Below are 17,115 nucleotides of genomic sequence, written 5' to 3' on the forward strand. Positions count from 1 at the left end.
GCAATTTCCTCTGAATTGCTCTGTGCCTCCCGCTTTTAAACCCGGAATGGAGACGGCGCTCCTTTTTGTGTGTGCGCGAAAGGCTTGGGCGGTAGGTCTGGGCTAAGGCGCTTTTTCCTCCGCTTCGGGATCGAGTCTGCCGCGGTGTCTTTATTAGTACTTTTTTTTTTTATTTTTTTCTGGAGAGAGAGTATTTAACTGCAGTGTGGCTATTTAAACATAACAATAAACCGCCTCTTTCTGGAGTAACCCGTTTGGTTTTCCTTTTGGGTAGATGCGAATCTGTTTATTTGTGCTGGCTGGGTTTGTCTTCCGCAGGAGAAAAAGCGTTTTATAAATAGTTTTTTTACTTGTGGATAAAACCAATGGTTGGTGGGTTGCGGAGGGGATTTTCTGCAGTCCTCGGAGCTCCCTTTTGCTGCGTTATGGGAAGCTTTAGTATCCGGTTTTAATTTGCTTTTCCTACCCATTGTAAAATTCACTTACGGATCATGGCGATCTGCTAACATTAAAAACCGGGCAAAAAGAGCACGACGCCCAAAAGACACGTTAAAATTTACTTGGAGCTGTTATTAAATAACCAGTGGGGGAAGGAAAGAGACGCTGAGGCCTTTCCTTTTCTCCCTGCTTCTCTGCCGCCAGCCGCTTGCTCCTCGTCTCCTCGGGGCTCTGAGGCTGAAGGGAGGGCGGCTCAGGGCAGAGGGCGGCCGGCAACCGCTCCGGCCGTGCCCGGGCTCGGCTGGCAGCCTGTGCCGAGCGGCTCCCGGTGCGTGTGGGAGTGGGAGCGAGCCGGGAAGATGGCGCTGTCTGGCTTCCTGCCAGCGTTTGTTGCGCAGTTTCGCCGTGACTCTCCTCCCCCACGGGCGCCATTTTAAGGTCCTCGCCGCTGGTCGCTGCGCCGTGCGGGGCGTTGCCGGCGCGCCTCTCCCGGGTCGTTTGTCTCTGGCAGGGAAAGCCTCTCCCCCAAATCCGAGAACTGTTTTTTTTTTCTTCTCCTCCTCCTCACGATATTGCTGCACGGGGTTTGGTGAGAGAGGTGAAGGATTCTAGGTTGTGTGCGTCAAGGCGGGCACAAAGGAGGATTCCTGTGGGCAGAGGTCTGCTGGGGACAGGCCCTGCAAACCTCTTCGTCTCGGCTCTGCTCTCTCGGCCTTCCCTCCTCCAGTCATCCTGCCTCGCCTTTCAGGGGCCTCTGCTGCAAACAGCGCTCTAGTTTGTTTTGATAGCGTAAAATCCACGTGTCTTGAGGTGCTTTCAGGGTTTATAAAAGGAAAAAAAGGTCAAACCTTTTCAAAGTGCAGCCTTTCTTTTGATCTGATGACCAACATTGTGCGGTACTGTTAAAGGAACCCACCTCTATAAAATGGTCTAACGTAGCGCATACAGCAAAGTAATCATCGTAAAAGAGCTTGTAACACCTTTAAAAATGCCTGCAAAAATAGAGGGCAAATAACTTTAGTGATTGAACAACTCTTTATTTTTTTTTTAATTTGTTTATTTTTGGGTAAAGCTGATAACTTGCCATCCAAAATTTTTATTGCTCCTTTTTTGTCCCCCAGGAATTACATTTTTTTCCAAACAATTTGAACATGGCAGCACTATTTTAATAGGCTTCTCAGGGAGACTGTTGCAAATAGTCTCCTATTTTTTTATCAAAACTTTTTTTTAAACACATTTCGGTACAATCTGATCGATGGTTGTGGTGCTTAACAGCAATGACATCAGTGTTCAGGAACAGCAAGGATGTTACCAGACCAGCTCATGCTGAGCCCACTAAGAAGTGTGGAATGCTTGTTTAATTCTTACATTTATGCTTTTTGACATGTTACAGAAGGGCTTCCCCATGCCTCTTGCTCATTTCTGAAGGAAGTGTGAGTTTTTGTTTTTTTATTCCTCTTTGGGATTAAATCCTCTACCTGTTGGTGTTGAAGGGTTTTCATTTGCGTTTCTAGTGAAATACACGTTTTATTCCTTGAAATACTCTGAAAAAGTTGCCTACAGACAAATGCTTTTCTAAAGTCATGGGAACATGGAACATCGGAACATGGTTTTTTTTTTTTTCCTCTTCATGACACACCTGCCAAAAGCTCTTAACCAGTAATTTGGTTAAAAGTCTACGTGTGGAGTGTAGTATTTGCTTACATATTTCAGAAATATTTAATACGTGACGTTTACCTTGAAGCAATTATTTTGCATTTTTGCGAACAGTAGTCTTGGGAGAAAGATAGGAGTGATTTTTTTAATGGTGGTATATTTTTATACAATAAAATTCCTGTAATATGCACTAATGACTTGCTGATTGTGTGGAATTTTCATTAATGTGTGACAATAATGAGGAAATGACAAAAATATGATTAAAAATGACTAGTGTGTATTCTCCAAGTATATAATACTTGCCAAACACCCAGGTATGCGCTCTATTCTGACATGCTTCCATTAAAGTGAAAAGTATTCTTCATCTTAAGTTGTGATCTTTGGAAGGTAGAATTTAGATAAATACAAAAAGAATAGACCTCATATATTTCTTTGGTCGAGTCTAACCTTAAGATATTTTTTGTGTTGTTGGCTTGTCTTTATTTTGTGTTGTTTCAAATATCACTTTGCATTTCTCTTAGCTTGCTTGTGTTGATTGAGGAATGCAGAACCTCACCATGTTGATACCCTGGCCCAGTTGTGCTTTTTTGATGCACTTTGGCTTCACTAGTATTATACTATTACATATTAAGTGTATTCTGACTGTGTCTGTACTGTGAGGGCTTGTGTAGTATGTTATTCCTGTATTCTTGAGTTAAAAATACTCAGCATGTCTGTGGCCTTAGGTGAGGTCAGGGCTATGTAGCAGTGCACTTGACAGAGATGGTTCTGCTGTATCTTAATAGTTTTGTCACCTTTACAGAAGTGCAGTTTTCCTGCCTCCCCTGCCAGTGTCCTTTTTCAGTAGAGTTTATTTAGTTTAAATGTACTCAGAAAAAACTAAACAGAAAAGCCAAAACAGTTATACTAGTATAAGATGTATTTCCTCAAAAAGGAGAGTGCAAGAAAGTTGCCAGCATATGCAGAGAAAAAATCAGGAAGGCCAAAACCCAGCACGAGCTCAACCTGGCCACTGTGGTTAAGGATAACAAAAAATGTTTTTTACAAATATATCAACGGTAAGAGGAGGGTCAAGGAGAAACTCCATCCTTTACTGGATGTGGGGGGAACATGACTACTGAGGATAAGGAAAAGGCTGAGGTTCTTAATGCCTTCTTTGCGTCTGTCTTTACTAGCCAGACCACTTATCCTCGGGGTACTCAGCCTCCCAGCCTGCAAGTCTGTGATGGGGAGCAGAAGAGCCCCCCCAGTTCAGGTGGAAACAGTTAGAGACCTGCTGCTTCACCTGGACTGTCACAAGTCCTTGGGGCCAGATGGGGTGCACCCAAGGGTGTTGAGGGAGCTGGTGGATGTGATTGATGGGCCGCTTTCCATCATCTGTCAGCGGTCATGGTCATCTGCAGAGGTCTCGCATGACTGGAGGCTTCCTAATATGATGGCCATCTATAAGAAAGGTTGTAAAGAGGACCTGGGGAACCAGGCCTGTCAGCCTGACCTTGGTGCCAGGAAAGGTGATGGAACAGCTCTTCTTGAGTGCAGTCATGCAGCATATGTGGGACAACCAGGGGATCAGGCCCAGCCAGCATGGCTTCATGAAAGGCAAGTCCTGCCTGACCTCCTCATCTCCTTCTATGACCAGGTGGCCCACATGGTGGGTGGGGGAAAGCCCGTTGATGTAGTCTACCCAGACTTCAGCAAGGCCTTTGACACGGTCTCCCACAGTATTCTCCTGGAGAAGCTGGCAGCCCGTGGCTTGGACAGGCACACTCTGTGCTGGGTTAAAAACTGGCTGGACAGCTGGGCCCAGAGAGTGGTGAACGGAGTGAAATTCAGCTGGTGATCGGTCACCAGTGGTGTTCCCCAGGGGTTGGTGTTGGGGCCCATCCTCTTTAATATTAAATAGTGATGATTTGGATGAGGAAATCGAGTGCACCCTCAGTAAGTTTGCAGATGACACCAAGCTGGGGGGAAGTGTCGATCTGCCGGAGGGTAGGAAGGCCCTGCAGGGGGACCTGGACAGGTTGGGTCGATGGGCAGAGGCCAATGGGATGAGGTTCAACATGGCCAAGTGCCGGGTCCTGCACTTTGGCCACACCAACCCCATGCAGTGCTACAGGCTTGGGGCAGACCCTCTGGAAAGCAGTGCAGAGGAAAAGGATCTGGGGGTGCTGACTGATGCTTGCCTGTACATGAGCCGGCAGTGTGCCCAGGTGGCCCAGAAGGCCAACGGCATCCTGGCTTGTGTCAGGGACAGTGCAGCCAGCAGGAGCAGGGAGGTGATCGTCCCCCTGTACTCGGCTCTGGTGAGGCCGCACCTCGAGTGCTGTGCTCAGCTTTGGGCCCCTCACTACAAGAAGGACATCGAGGCCCTGGAGCGTGTCCAGAGAAGGGCTACGAAGCTGGTGAGGGGTCTGGAGCACAAGTCCTGTGAGGAGCGGCTGAGGGAACCGGGGTTGTTTGGTCTGGAGAAGAGGAGGCTCAGGGGAGACCCCATTGCTCTCTACAGCTGCCTGAAAGGAAGGTGTGGGGAGCTGGGGGTCGGCCTCTTCTTACAGATAACTAGTGACAGGACTGGAGGGAATGGCCTCAAGTTGGGCCAGGGGAGGTTCAGGTTGGAAATGAGGAGACATTTCTCCTCAGAAAGAGCAGTCAGGCATTGGGACGGGTTGCCCAGGGAGGTGATGGAGTCACCGTCCCTGGGGGTGTTCAAGGAGAGGTTGGACGTGGTGCTTAGGGACATGGTTTAGTGGGTGACACTGGTAGTAGGGTGATGGTTGGACCAGGTGATCTTGGAGGTCTTTTCCAACCCTAATGATTCTGTGATGAAAGGTGCTTTCTGTACCCGTGAATCATACTTAAGTCCAGAGTTGAAGATCTTGGCAGGTATCTCCATGGTGGTATGCTGCTTGGGTGTTACACCCTAGATGCATTTTCAGAGTTTTGCTGGTATATTTCCACATCAGTTCCAGGAAGAAAGTTGTGTCTGCATAACTGCAGTTACGTTTTATAATGGGGCTGTAATGGTCAATGATTTGTGCCTTGCATGCTGCGTTACGCTTATGATAAGTCTAACGGTTGGTGCTTTTTAATGTAGATGTAGCAGTGGGAGTGTGAAAGAGTGGCAACCCTGTCTAAGTAACACATCTGGTCCGGGTATAATAGCCTTTCTGATGATGTAGTTCATTCTGTTCAGAGACTTCAGATAATTTATTCTAGTCGTTCTGCTGCAATAAGCTGCATCCGTGGTTGGAAGGTTTTTATATGGTGACATAATCTGTCCAGCACAGGCATGGGAATTGTCTGCAAAAAACAAACGTTTTGTTCTCTTACAATAGAGGAAAAACAGCAAAATTCATAAACTGCTAACACTGATTGTGACCCGCAACTGTTTGAGCTATAAAGCTGGGATCAACAGTATTGGTAGAGCCCTCATATCAATGTAAACGCGTGAACACTGGGACCATAGCTGATATTTTCTTCAAGAAGATCACATAATTAAATGAACATACCGATCTCTATTTTCTAATGTTCATTTACCCCTCTTTTCATGGTGGAAAAGTCATCTGCTGTGTCTGTAATTTTTTCGTTTTATTGGAGAGTCATTGAACTTTTGGACAAAATAAAGAGTATCAACTAGCACAAATGGACTGTCAGTTTTATTCCTTTAACTCCTTTACTTGCAGTAGTTTTAAAATGTTCCAGCCGTTTCTGATGTTACTCTGAGTGAGGAAGTGTTTACCAAAAGGGAAAGAAGGAATGGGCAAATCTGTCAAAACTTAATACAACCGCATTACTTTTATTGAAGGTATTAAGGAGGGGTGGAGGCAGGAGTTCATTAATGAACTCCCAGTGAAATTAACCTCATTGCAGGAGACAGATCCTTTTGTGAGGGCTGATCGTGTGCCTTGGCTCTGGTGGAACTCACGGTAATTTTACTGTGAGCTTGTTCTGAGGGTGGAGATTTTCAAGATCTGGTATTGAAGCTTGAATTTATAGAGATGCTGACTACAGAACAAAATCTTTGGCCCACTGACATGGGCTGCAAAATCTCCTCTGGCTTCAACGAGGCCAAGATTGGCAGTGTGGCCAGTGTGATTTGGGGGCAGCGTCATGGACTGTGCTGCTGAATTTGTTACACATCTGTCAGTTTATCGTATTCGAGTTTCAGTTGATTTCCCAAACATAATAACTGAGAGGCGTAGCAATCTCCGTTCAACCTTAATTAGGGGCAGTAGTATGCCTCCTCCTCTTCCTTTTGTGGGACGATGCCAGGAAGATTCCAAATTTTTTACAAATAATGAGGTTCCTGAAGAACTGTGGGTGGTGGAGCAGCTCAGAAGATGGAGCCCCAGGTAGGGAACAGCACATCGATGAGGATAGTCCCTGCTGGGCTGAGCGGAGTGCGCAACCTTGTGAGTCCCGTGGGGTCGGCAAGCATCCTGACCTCCATACTATGAGTTACTCTGGATTTTCTCCGTGTCGTTTTGGGAATCCGGTTTCAGGTGAAAGCCTTGTCAAGAGTGTGGTGTTGCCAGGAAGAGCTCTGGGTGCACTAGGAAAAAATTGGATCCAATAAATAAGAAATTCAGTTCTGAACATGTAATGTGTGTCTGAGGGAAACCAGATTTTGGCCGGCTGCACTGGGGGTTCACGGATACAGTCTGTGCTTGACTGTGGCTGGATTAATTTTCCCTATCATACATACTGCTAGCAACTGAAGCGAACGTTCCCATTTTTTCTTCATATATTAAAATAACACTGTTGCTCTTGGAAGCTTGAATACCTTAAGGTGTTTGCCAAACTCAAATCAAGAATAATTTTTTTGTGGTACGATAATGGGAAATCAAATTTACGGGATGAATGAACAGCCTATTGTGCACACTGCTGTGCTTTAGTGTGTGTTTTTTGTTTGCCCTTCTGTATGCGGAGCTGCCGTTTAACACTTGGATAAAACCCTGCCCGTCCTTTCAGCTGCTCATCTCCTGCCAGGTCCCAGAAACCATGGGGATGTGTACTGTTGTGTAGGTCACTGAGTTCACAAGAGGTGGTAGCACTTACGTGTTTCCTAAGTGTTTGCTGCTATATATTCAAGTCCTGAGTGCTTTTCTTTTTTTTTTTTTTTTAAAAAAAAAAACTATTTTGGAATAGTTCATCACAGGGAGGTAGTACATTGTTCTTCTGAATATTTAAAATTACAAATTTCCTCCCATACTGTCACATACAGAAAGCTGTTGAGAATAGCAGTGCTTTAAATTCCGGCCTCCACAGCTAATTTCAAGCATTGTGTCTTCATCTGGAAAGTACTACCCAAATTCAGAATGCCGGAATGAAACCACGTTTTCATATCTTGAGAAAGTTCACACTTGCAAATTGCATTCTGGTACTAGTTTAGGATCCCAAATTTCTTCCTTTGTTGGCTCTACTTTAGAGTACAGTTCCTGGTAGATTTTGCAAATACATAATAGTTGCTTTTTGTTGATTACTTTGAAAGGGAGAGTATTCATAAGAAATACGCTACAGAATATAAGCACTGTGTGGTTTATAAGAAAGTTGCTGAGCCCTTTTGCTTTGTTAAATACATTTTAGAAATTCATTTTGCTTTCTTACTTCTGTTGCCCTGAAATGACAACTTTCTGATAGTTGTCTTCTGTATTTTTGCGTGAGTAAAATTTGAGAGATTTTTATTTGCAATCAAGATTTTCAACAGGTGCCTGTTTTTCATTGAGTAATGCATCATTATTCTGGTGCACTAACTTCTTACACTGAGAGAGGGGAAGTGAAAATAGCTCTTCGTAATTGTTTTTTTGTGTTCTGTCTGGGTAAAAATCAGCTTCTTGAAAGGGCCGGATGTGGCGAGCAGCCCTTAAGCTGATCTTCAAACGTGCTTGGTTAGTTAAGAGACTGAAATCGCCCAGTTTGCAAGGTACTAGATTGTTCAAAATAGCGTGGACTTGAGATTTAAGAACAAAATACATGTTAATAAGGGTTTGATTTTATACCCTCAAAATATTGGCACTGCTAGTGGGAGGTGTGATGGAAATCTGTGTGAGGGAAGGACTTCAAACCTGGGCATTTTGCCTCTGCAGTTGATGCAGCATCAGTCTTAACACGGCCATGATCTCTTTCATGTAATTAACAAGGGGAGGATGCTTGTGTTTAGTAGAGTTACCTTGTATCTGTATTCAAAAAGAAGATAAGGGATACAAGTGTCATAAATTTGATATTGAAATTTAGTTCACTACAGTGCCATTCTCTACAGTGGATATTACAATAAGTTTGATTTCTTTTTTTTTGTTTTGTTTGCTTGTTATTCTGATGATTACTGTTACGGTGACAATTTATTTCTCTAGCTATTTATAGTGAAATTATTCATGTTGGGGCTGTAGATTGTAATTCTGGGAGGCGGTGTAGAACAACACAACAGTACAGACAACTTCATGGCTCAGTTATATTATAATTATTATAAATAATAATGGAGATTGCTTTAGAGTTTCTCTGACTGGTGGTGTACAAAGTCTTAGGGAACCTGTGAGGGTTAGGCCATCTCCTAACTTGGACCACGGTTGCTGTAGGTACTAAGTGTGTTACTTTACGCTGTCTGAATTCTCTCTCACTATAAAGCTGTAGTTGCAGCAGTCATTGCCTTGTTTTAAAACACTGATTTCCAAATGCCAGCGTTGACTATCAGATTCATGGGCCGGTGTGCTGCCAGTCAGGAACCAATACCATGGAGTTGCAAGCAAGTTGTGAGTTTCTTGATTATTTTTTTTACGGTGGTTTTACAGATAAATTTATTTACTTGTGGCTTACCAAGTTTTGATGTCGATCATACCACACTTCAGAGAATTACTGCTCTAAACGATGCCTTTCTGTAGTAGCCACTCTTCTAGGATTTATACAAACCATGAAGATGATATTTTACTGCTTTGTGTGTGAAGTTATGCATGAAGTTGGTAATGAAGTTACAAATGACTTAGAGAAAGTCTTTGTGACAAGCGTTAAGATAATTGGAGTGAATTTAAAGCCAAGTAGTTACAGTGGTTTTGTCTTAATGGCTAGTATAATAGTGAAATGTATTGAAATGTCAACAACTGGCATCAGTTTTTGGGGAAGGGGTTCTTTTGGGTAGCTGCCCAGGATCGTACTTGGCATTTCTCTACACTCTGTAGGGCCGTAGAAGGTTTAGAAATGTAGGGACAGTAGGAATGCTTATCTGTGTCTCATGACCAACTAAAGATGATGGGCCTTGTGAACAATTAGGTGTTTAAACTTTCTTGGGATTCAAATTTTTCATCATTCTGCCTCCCCCAAACACTTCTGCCATTGTTCCTGTGTTAAGAATAGCGTACAGTGTATGAAATATGTATGAATAGTTGAGTTTGGCTGTTTCTGGACAGTTGTAATGACCGTGTAGGCTATAAAAAAACATGTTTGTTACAGGGTACTTTGGGTTGTGTAGCACGGTGATGAAGAACTGGAGCTGGTAAGGACCTCTGGCAGGTTGTCCGGCCCTGTCCCCTGCTGTAAGCAGCGCTCGCTTTGAGGCTAGGCCAGGTTGGTCATGTCCACGTGAGTTTTGGAAATAACCAAGGACCGTGATTCCACAGCTGTGGTGCTTCAGCCTTCTCGTTTGTGAATTTCTTTTTTCCTTACGTGCAGTTGGGAGCCCCACAGGTCATGCTGCAGCGCCCTGGGGAGAAGAGGCTGCCTCGGCTGCTCTTAGCGCCCCTCAGGCAGTGGCAGGCCGCACGCAGCGCCTCCTGCAGCCTCCGGCTGGCCAGACTGAGGAAATCCCCTTCCCTCGCGAGTACTTCCCTGGTGTTGTGCTCCAGGTCCCTTGTATTGTATTGGTGCTCGGCTGGGCTCTTGGGTTTGTATTTACCTGAAAGTTGGGGGTCAAAACTGGACGCAGTATTTCAGGTGGGACCTCACAAGTGCTCTGGTAGCCCTGTGACAAGCCAGAACCGAATCGGGAGGCTAATCCAAGCGGAAACAGATCAATGTACTTTGTCAGACCAAATTTTTGTTCCCGGTGACTCTCGGATGCCTGGAGCTGACTTGGGGAAAGTGGACAGGAGTGGTGCGGGGCTGCTTCTTGGTCTGTGCTCAGTTTTAGGTTAGAGGGCTGGAAGGAAGGGGGAAGCATTCAGGCCACGTAGAGGCAGCCCCTCGGAGGACTGGCCTGCGTAGCTGGTAGTTCGTTGTCAGCTTTATTGCTTTTGCTTATTTTATGATCTGTGCAGGAGCGTGCGATAAGGAACAGCTTGGTTATTTCCTAGAAATTAGTCGGGACGTTGTTACAAGCAGGCAGCGTGTTTCCCCCTGGTGCTGGTGACCCAGGTGGAAGTGTGTGCTCTGTTCTCTTTTCTCCAGTGCGGTACCAGGGGCACGAAATGAAATAGCAGAGGCCTGGTGAATAACAAGTTACAGGGGATATCTGTGTTGGGTTGTGACTGCTAATTAGCAAGGATTGCCCTCGGTATATTAGTTGGATGCAGCAGCAGGGCTGAGTTCGCCCTAGTTACGATGAAGTGAACTTTGTGTTTAAATTAAAAAAAAGATATTGTTGAACTGCGCTGATGATAATTAGGTACCTGTTAGGACACAGTGTAAGAGCTGGCTGCAGGACGGTGTGCGTGCCCCAGTGGCTGTCTTGCCCCAGCTGTCTCTGGCAGGGGCTGTTGTGGGAGCTCCGTGGGCTGCTGACCCAAATCCAGGAGCGAATCCATCTTGAAGAGCCGGTGCCGGTGGTCTCCACACGCTTTTGATCACACGCTCCATCAGTAAAACATTTTTGAGCCCTTAATAGTTGTATGTTTATTTATAAATTTGGTACAGGTACTATTGAAGTTCTAATATTTTCTTTAGGTACCCCAGCAGACCATCGTGTGCACACCCTGCTCAGGATACGGCTGGTCCAGGCTGTGTAGCTCTCATCCTCCAGTTCATGCTCACTGTGTCAAGTTGTATTGTCACGCTGTCTTGGTATAATTCAGTTTATACCCATACCATACATCAGTCATTAATTTGGGCCACTGTATGTTAACAAATACCACCGAGGACAAAATTTAACTTGTATGTAAAAAGATAAAGGGCAGTTAGCAAGAAAAGCGACGTTTTTTTTCTACCATTTGTGCTGTAGAAAACATTAGGAGAATGTTAGGAGAATGTCATGGGGTAGGCTTATGTTTATTAACACACTTTGAAATGATAATCTGTGTCAAGGTCTCGTGTTGCTCAGCCTGCCCTGTTTTAGAAAAAGACTGAACAAGTAGCTGCTTTTGGGCGTTGAAGGACTTGCTTTGATTGTGCACCTTTTCTGGTGGTGTCCCGAGGTTAGGAGAACACAAATTGTCATTGAAAATGAGCATCAGTCAAAAAGATTTAAACCTGCAGTTCCGTGGTGGAGTAGATCCTGGGTATACGTAGCAAAGTGAGAACAGAAGTGAATCCTAATAGTGAGTGGATGTGGCTTGGTTGTGAACTTGATTGCTGTTTCGCAGACCGCATACCTGTGTGTGTGGTGTTTAAATTGCATGTTTGTCCTGTGGTATTCACAAAAGCGCTGCCATCCGGCATCACGTTAGTGTGGTGTTACACCACCGTCCCTGGGGGGATATTGAGGTGGTAGTGATGTGATTTCTGCTTTACTTGCAGTTTTCAGGGTGTTGGGAGGATGCAGCCCTTCTGACTGCGATTGCTGATCAGAGAGACTTGAACGTAGCGAGAGCTGTGTACGATAGGTGCGACCTTGGCTCTGTGGCATTATATTGATCAGCTGTATCAAAACTTGGCAATCATTATCGACAGCTCTTTGGTAAACCTTTTTTTTTTTTTTTTAAAAAAAAAAGGTAACAAATTTGTTTGTCATCTGTGTATAGAATTCTGCTAGTGATGGCAAGGATTTTGTTAAAACTTGTTAGAAGGATGCGCTTCTGGAGAGGCTGGTAGCAATTCTTGGTGTTTACCAAAATGTAGCTCTTTTCATCATTTTTTATTGTCTGTTGTAATGTAGGACATTGTTGTACTGTAGGAGCCTACAGTATGTTGGGTAAATTTTTCTTGTATGAGGTATGGAATGAGAAAAATATCAACAATTTCTTATTTTTTTTTTTCTAATCAAGCTAACTAAATGGTTAGCTTAAGGGCCGAGTAATGAAAAGGATTTATTACTATTAGGATTTTCTCTCCTTGGCATTTTCATGGGATTTTTCTTTTCTCTTCCAGTTGTTACAAATGCAATTGTTCAAGAGTTTGGTGAACTTAGCAAATTCATTTAATTTGTGTTGGTAGTTTTACTTCTTGATTTCAAATAACACCGTCAGTGTTGCCATAGTTACATGGGATGGGATTTTCAAAAGTAGGCTTGCAGTGTGGAAAAAAGATCCTGTTGACTTTCAATAGATTTTTTTCCCCCCCCAGTTAGCTAGGAACCTTTGAAACCTGTTTTTGGGAGCTGTATATGCTATGTAAGGAAACAATAGCTTTCTGCGAGTAGTACTACCAGTGCAGTTAAAGCAGAATGCTGATCACTTACTGATGTGCTCTTACTAATGCACGCTTACACTGAAATTCACAGGGACATCATCGAATGTCCTGTAGTCATTCCCTTAGCGCTCAGTTGCAAGACCAGTGCTTGTGCTGGTGGTATGAGCAGTGAGCAGGTGTGCTACTGAAACGGGGGAGAAAGTATTTTCCTTAAAATGCAGAACTGGCTCATGAATGCTGATTTTGTCTTAACTGTGGTGGTTTTACCCAGCTGGGCAGCTGAGCTCCACCACTGCCCCTCTCTCACTGCCACTCCTCAAAGGGAAAGGGGGAGAAGATACGATAGAAGGGACTCAGGGGTTGAGATAAGAACAAGGGAGATCACTCAACAATTACTGAGATGGGCAAAACAGACTTAGCATAGGGAGATTAATAAAATGTATTACCTGTTACTAGCAAGCTAGAGCAGTGAGAAACAAAACAAACTAAAACCACCTTTCCCCCATCCACCCTCTTATACGTACGTCTTCCTCCTGAGCCTGGGCTCCTCTCCACGGGCTGCAGCTCCGGCCCGGGGCCTGCTCCTGCGGGGGCTCTCCATGGGCCGCAGCCTCCTCCAGGCCACATCCACCTGCTCCACCGGGGGCTCCTCCACGGGCTGCAGCGTGGAGATCTGCTCCGTGTGGGACCCATGGGCTGCAGGGGGACAGCCTGCTCCACCAGGGGCCTCTGCACAGGCCGCAGGGGAACTGCTGCTGCGTGCCTGGAGCACCTCCTGCTCTCCTGCTGCACTCACCTGGGAATCTGCAGGGCTGCTTCTCACCCCTCTCTCCCAGCTGCTGTTGTGCAGCAGGTCTTTTCCCTTTCTTAAATATGTTCTCACAGAGGTGCAAACAACATCCCATATTGGCTCACCTCTGGGCAGCAGTGGGTCCCTTTGGAGCCAGCTGAAACTGGCTCTTATCTACCATGGGGCAGCTTCTGGATTCTTCTCACAGAGGCCACCCCTGCAGCCCCCACTACCAAACCCTTGCCATGCACACCCAATACAGTAATGTTTGAAGTAGCTGCCCATAGCCATGATCAGTTTTTGTGTCCTCCCAGAGAGGTGGTACCGAGCCACCCTTACAGTGATGGGCCCTCTGCTTCTGCTGCACCCTTTCAATAAGGATGAGGATTCGCAGCGTAGGGGATAGGGTAACCTCTGCCAGTATAAAGTATAAACCAGGTTCAAAATCAGTGAGGTGTGGGAAGGGATTACAGAATCTCGGGACGGTTGAGGTGGGAAGGGAGCTCTGGAGGTGGCCTCATCCAGTGGGCGCCCTGTTCATATGCATTGGGAAGATCCCCCCCGGCCTCCTGCTCTGCTGGCCGAATGGTCCTGGTGTGCTTGGCCTCCTGTGCAGCACGTCCTTTCATCAGCTCCATCATTAGGGACGGTGTAGGGGAGGGAGCCCGCAGAACGATTCGTGTGGAGCTGCTCAGGGACAGTGAGTTTGTGTTTTGCCAGAAGCAAGAGATGGAGCACAATGAATTAAAGCCAAACTATAGTAATAAAGTTGGGTGTTAAGTTTGATGGCAGACTTTCAAGGGGAGCTGAGGAAAAACTGAACTTGGAATGCGCAGGGATCAGTTTGATTTGATTACACTGTATCGTGAGGATGAGGTTGGGTAACTGAATGGAGGCCGGGGTACAAAGAGGTTTAGGGAATGCTCACAGCGGTTGCTAATTGAACTGGTGGATTAGGTGGGATCTCACAGAGAATAAGGGAGGATAGAGAGGTTCTGAGAGTTACTGGTAGGGAAAAGGGAGAAGATGTTACAGTCAGATGAAATTGTGACAGTTACGGTGAATGGGAGAACCAGGGTCATGCAAACAGAAGCTTCAAAGGAACAGCAGTCAGAGGAAAAAGCGAGGGAACACCCTTGGTACAGCCAGTACCAGACTGAGCGAGCCGTGAGCCCGAGAGCTGGCGGCTGTGATACCGCGAGGCTAAAAATCCTCTGCGCCTGATGGATGCTTGCATTGTTTTAGGAATCCAAACGAATTTCCCACCTGTTTTTCAAAGGATTGTCAGAACTCTCGGCTATTAATCACACATTCATTTAAGTACACTTCTGAGTATTGAGTAGACACTGAAGTTGCATGTATTGTGGCTAGCAATAGCTAAGAAGGGCATTCTAAAAACATGGTGTTCTTTTTAATGCCTTGCTGTTTGTTAGCTGTAGTTTTCTCTTTAGCCTATGAAAGCACTGTTATGATACTGACCAAATCTGTTTATCTTTTTGGCTGGTTAAAGCCAACAATTTGTAACTGTCTTTGTAGGCTCTGTAATGGTCTTATGTATCCTCACTGTGAATAGCTGGAAAGAAATTCCCGTAGAAGGATTTAAGTGGGAGTCTTGAGATAGTATTTGGAGTTGATTTTTACTTTTTTAAGTCATGGATGTTCTGTTTAATCAGTTTGGTTAATCATTTGTCTTTCTGTTAAATTTTAAAGATATTTAAAAGATTTAAAATTAAAAGATAAGGTACTTATCTTTTAAAAAGATAATTTAAAATTTAAAGATAAGGTACTGCATGGGGTTTTTTAGATCCTTACGTGTGACTGTGATTTTGAGATAAATGTTACAAATTTGTATGGACCTCTGTAGAAGGTGCATGTATATTTAAGAGCTTACCAGTAGTAATCACCTGACTCCTGTGAAGTGTTAGATAAAAATAATTGAGATATTCTAAAATGGTTTTATTGTTAAAAGCAATCTTTTGTCTGATGTGTGTCAAATATCTCCCTCCTCCGTTTTGTTTCAGTTGTCATGGATGATGATGATGATGAATCCTGTCTCCTTGATCTTATTGGGTAAGTTTTCCCTGTGCAATTCTTTCAGAAAAGTTGCGAAAAATCATTTTACAGAATTATCTCCTAGGAAGTGATTCTTTTCCGGTATTCTAGGTGCCTTGCAAATGAAATGAGTAGCTATGATGTGTTGAAATGATAAAAAAAATAAAAAAATAAAAGCTGTACTTCCCTTCATGCAGAGATATGTGTTTAACACAGCCTTCAGTCGCAGTTCATGCTAGAGGCCACTCTGCTTGTTGGCATCCTCCTCAAGAGCGGCTAAGGACTGAGTGGAAGCTGGAGTTTCTTTTCAGCTAGTGATAATACCAGGTCATTGCACAAGCACATTGGTAGGGGTGTTGTTACAAAGTTCATTGCAAATAATTACTTTTTGGATTAAAAAAAAAAAAAAAAGCTTTTTGAGCAGTGGAACTAGAAATTTTGTTAACAGTATGCTTGTATTTTAAATAGAAAAGTAAACTCGATTCTTTTCTCAACAAATACATAACTTCTACTAATAGCATGTATACATAAAAAGAAGCTAGAATTGCTACCTAGCACTGTTAAGTATTCACAACAAACACGTATTTATTAACATTTTGCTCAAAGATTTTTGATTTTAATAAAATTGGGGACTTCTTCTTCATTACTTCCATCACAGATTTGTTTGCAGGTTGATAATGTATTCCCTGTGGGAATCTCATAAAACAATAGTTAAGTGCAACACAAGCAAGATTTTTGTGGATTGCTTATGTGACATTACCTTTATTTTTTCTTTTTGCCTAGCTTTAATGTCAGGTATTTAAGAACAGATAATACCCTATAATACATTAAAAAAAAAAAGATGAAACTTGAACATCTCATACGTGGTACTTTGTTCAAACTCTGTCAGAAATTAGTATGGTATCAGTCATGTAGCAGCTATTACAAGATCATTCCAACTTCATACAAAAGATTTTTTTACTCTCTTAAATGTAGTAAATAAATAGGCCTTTTGTGTTTCATGTGCACTCAAAACTTCTGGTAAAACCAATGACAGCTTTAACTTCAGAAAAGACAAAATACTATTGCAGTGGCTGTTATAATTTATGGGTTACTCTGTAGATGCTATGGCAAAAGTGTTGCCAGTAATGGCTCACACTTCCATTCCATGTGGTATACTGTGCTACTGATTGTAGCTGTAAAAAAACGAAAGCACATCCTGCCTGGAACATAAGGATGATAATTGGCTGCATTGGACAATTAAATGATGCCTTATGAGTGAGAATCATGAGGATCCCGGTACAACTTTACACGTGGTTCAGAAAATGAAGTGCTCTCTATCCAGATAAGTGTTTGAGAAATTACAGTGTTCTTCCTGCTGCTCACAGCAATTAGTGCCCTAAGCAGCTAGAAGAATGGAAGGCAACATTTTTTTTCCTATCAGTTCCTTGATATTTCGTAAGTGCCTTCTAAAATTCCTCAGTTATGAAAGACAATATTTAAGGTGATGAAATGTTCTTCAATTCTAATTGCATTTTTCATGACTTGGCCAGTGAGCGTAATTAGTATTAAATGGCGTGATCATGTATCAGTAAAACTCGTGTGATAGACCTCATGATCTCGTATAGTGATCTTTCTCCTTAATTCTTGAAATTCGGTGCATCTCTTATGAAAATAATATTTTCAGTTGACAGTATTTGTAGCCACGTGTA

General features: G+C 43.8%; 1 protein-coding gene across 1 annotated transcript in view; it reads left to right on the top strand.

The window, feature by feature from the left end:
* The window catches only part of BICRAL (BICRA like chromatin remodeling complex associated protein), a 277,400-nt gene that overhangs the window by 11,332 nt on the left and 248,953 nt on the right, over positions 1 to 17,115 (top strand). The window contains exon 2 of the mRNA XM_066993763.1: positions 15,394 to 15,442. Within this exon, the coding sequence (XP_066849864.1) occupies positions 15,394 to 15,442 (49 nt within the window). The remainder of the gene's footprint in view (positions 1 to 15,393; positions 15,443 to 17,115) is intronic.

The sequence above is a fragment of the Anser cygnoides genome, chromosome 3, assembly GCF_040182565.1.
Source record: "Anser cygnoides isolate HZ-2024a breed goose chromosome 3, Taihu_goose_T2T_genome, whole genome shotgun sequence".
Lineage (NCBI taxonomy): Eukaryota > Metazoa > Chordata > Aves > Anseriformes > Anatidae > Anser > Anser cygnoides.